The following is a 3,375-nucleotide window of genomic DNA, read 5'->3' as shown; positions in this document are numbered from 1 at the left end:
GTTTGGGGCAAGATCTTATTATGTACCACAGATATGATGTTAGAAAAGATTGTCTTTTCTATCCAACTAATTGGATAAATGGATATGAGAAAATTGTATGCTGTTACAGTTCTTCCACTTGTTTAAATTCTAGTAAGTACCAGGTATTTTGTGGGGAGTTTTCTGAAGAAGGTAACGCTTTCACTATGGCTTAAAGACTGATAAAGTTAAGAAAATAAATACTCTAAATATTACATAATTTTCACTAAATCCTTTCCATTTAAAGGCAAAAAATATGGCTCAATAGAATGCATTTATTCTAATGGACAGAGTCCATTAGTCTATAAATCAGTCATTAACCTAAGGTTCAAGTGTTTATGACTGATCCATGAAGTGCTCAGAGCAGGATGCAAGTATGGAGGGTCTCCTAGGCTTGTCTCATTTCTATTTCTAGCTCCTCAGTTGCACATTCAGTCCATGGCCATCAGGACCCTTCTTAGAAGGTAGCTATGCTCTGGAATCCTATGGAGTGTTACTGTTTTAGAGAAGATTAGACTCACGGTAAAATTGAGTAGAACGTACAGAGAGTTCCCATATACCTCCTGCCTCCTCCAAATAAACACACACACAGTATCCCGCATCTTCATACACTGTACCAGTGGTGTATTTATTCCAGTTGAAGAACCTACACCGGCACTTCGTTATCACCCAAAGTCCATGGTTTTACGTTAGTGTTCACTCTTGGTGTTGTATGTTCTGTAGGTTTTGACTGATGTATAGTGAACATGTGGAATCATGTATCCACCTTTATAATATACAGAAGAGTTACACTGCCCTAGAAACCTCTTGTGATCACCTATTCATTAGTACCCCCAGCCTCAACCCTTTGCAACCACTGATTATTTTACTGTCGTCATATTTTTACTTTTTCCAGAATGTCCTATAGTAGGGCTCATGAAGCATGTAGACTTTTCAGATTAGCTTCTTTCACTTAGGGATATGCATTCAAGTATATGTCATGTGTCTTGATGGCTTCATGGCTCATTTCTTTTTAGCACTGAATACTATTCCATTGTCTGGATGTACCAGAATTTCCTTATCCATTCACCTACCTAAGGACATCTTGGTTGCTTTCAAGTTTTGACAATAATGAGCAAAGCTGCTATAAACATCGCTGTGCAGGTTTTTTTTTTTTTTTTTAATGAATACAGGTTTTCAACTGATTAGGGCAAATACAAAGGAGCATGATTACCGAATTACATGGTAAGAGGATATTTAGTTTTGTAACAAACTGCCTTATTGTCTTTCAGAATGCCTGTACTAGTTTGCATTCCCATCAGCCATGAATCAAAGTTCCTGATTCTCCACATCCTCTCAGTATTCAGTGATGTCCTTGTTTTGGGAATTTGACCATTCTTATACATGTGTTGTGGTATCTCATTGCTATTTTAAAGCCCTTTCCTTTTCAGACATTTTAATTTTTAAAGTTCCCTTCGTTTTCTCTTATCCTATGCCCCTTGAGTGAGTAGCCAGTCTTTAGTTTTGTTCATTTGTAGTTAAAACAAGCTGTGGTGAGGTTGATTGGAAGGCATGTTGGAACGGGGCCTGAGGATTTTTAATTGTACGAAAGGAGCTCTTAATGCTCAACATGAACCTCAACTCAGAATTTGGGCCTGTTTTCATTTACATTTTTAAAGGTAAATTAAATGATAGAAGGGACATATCCCAGGTAGGGTGTGCTTTTCTTGTGTATCACATAGGAGAGAACCTTTCTTTTTCTTTCTCTTCAGAAACATAGAAATCACACACACTGCAGGACTTCCAGAAATAACTCACCAGCTGAATCTTGAGAGTGAAGAAGCTGGAGATTTGCTGAGGTGTTTGAACTGCTGGGATGATATAAGTATCCCAAAGAACAAGAAATGGTGTTGCCTTAAGGCCAGGATGACAGGTCCAAAGAAGATATTGTGAAGTTATTGGAATATATGGTGAATAACATTCCATCCAATGACAGGCACATGTTCAAAACAACCCAGTCACTGATGGACTGGGAAAAAGTAGCTTTTAAAGATTTTCCTGGGGAAATGTGCAAACTCAAATGGTTAGAAATTTCTTATAACTTGAGAAAGTTTCGCACTTTGAAAGAATTAGTCCTGGAAGCAAAGGAAAATGTTGACAATCCTTACAAATGCAGAAAACACAAGAAGCATCCTGATTTACCCAAGAAGCCCTTGACAGCTTACCTCTGCTTTTTCAAAAAGATGCGACTCCAGTACACCCAAAAACACCCTAAGCTGAGCAACCAGGAGCTGACCAAGGTTCTGTCTGAGGAATACAAGAAACTTCCAGAGCAGCTGAAGCTGAAATATAGTCAAGATTTCTAGAAGGAGAAACAGAAGTTTAAGGAGAAAATGACTCTGTTCAGAGAACAGCACCCTGATCTGGTCCAGAGCTCCACGAAATCTGATGTCCCCAAAGGAAGCCAAATCAAAGTGCCAAAGAAGTTTCAGGGAAATGTGCAAAAAGTGGTCTCCCCAAAAAAACAGTTTATTCATGAAGAGCCCAAGAAGCCACCTATGAATGGCTATCACAAGTTCCACCAGGATTTGTGGTTGAGTAGGGAGCTGAAAGGGTTGCCCTGAGGGAGCACATGGTAGAGATTAGTAGATGCTGGCAGCGTGTCCCACAGAACCAGAAGGAGCATTATAAGAAGGAGGCTGAGGAACTGCAGAAACAGTACAAGGTGGACCTTGATCTCTGACTCAAGAGTCTGTCTCCTGAAGAACATGCTTATTACAGAGAGACAACCTATTTGAAGCGTAAGAACATGAACATGATGGGAGGCCCTAATCCCAAGATTAGGAGGATGGATCTGCAGTCCCCATCATCAGGGAATCTGCAGGGAGGGCTTGGACTGGGCCAGGGGCTTCAGGCTCCAGAGACAGAATTATCAGATATGACTGGAGAATATTTTCCTGCCTCAGGGAGATCAGAGGAAAATAAGGAAGATGAACAAGAGGAGAAAGGCAGCAACTCCTCAGCCCACAGCAGTAGGTGAAGATGAAGATTGTGTCTGAGGACAGTGGCTGCAGCTCATCTACCTCAGGGGAATCCTCTGGCTCAGATTCCAGCTGAGCTTTTTTCACAACCTGAACAAAGAACTTCCCAGCAAAAGGCCATGGCATCTGGGCTTCCCTGGTGGCGCAGTGGTTGAGAGTCCGCCTGCCGATGCAGGGGACACGGGTTCATGCCCCGGTCCCGGAGGATCCCACATGCCGCGGAGCGGCTGGGCCCGTGAGCCATGGCCGCTGAGCCTGCGCATCCGGAGCCTGTGTTCCGCAGCGGGAGAGGCCACAACAGTGAGAGGCCCGCGTACCGCAAAAAAAAAAAAAAAAA

The 3,375-nt window shown here is 42.0% G+C and overlaps 1 protein-coding gene across 1 annotated transcript; it reads left to right on the top strand.

The window, feature by feature from the left end:
• Positions 1 to 1,223: 1,223 nt before the first annotated feature.
• UBTFL1 (upstream binding transcription factor like 1) lies at positions 1,224 to 3,037 on the top strand. The gene is given in 3 exon segments (XM_029209343.1): positions 1,224 to 1,242; positions 1,918 to 2,607; positions 2,610 to 3,037. Coding segments are annotated over 3 exon segments (1,137 nt in total).
• The last annotated feature ends 338 nt before the right edge of the window (positions 3,038 to 3,375 follow it).

This window comes from Monodon monoceros, unplaced genomic scaffold, assembly GCF_005190385.1.
Source record: "Monodon monoceros isolate NGI ecotype Baffin Bay Population unplaced genomic scaffold, NGI_Narwhal_1 Super_Scaffold_7, whole genome shotgun sequence".
Classification (NCBI taxonomy): domain Eukaryota; kingdom Metazoa; phylum Chordata; class Mammalia; order Artiodactyla; family Monodontidae; genus Monodon; species Monodon monoceros.
Note: the sequence above shows the minus strand (reverse complement) of the source record. Positions and strands in the feature narration are given on the sequence as shown.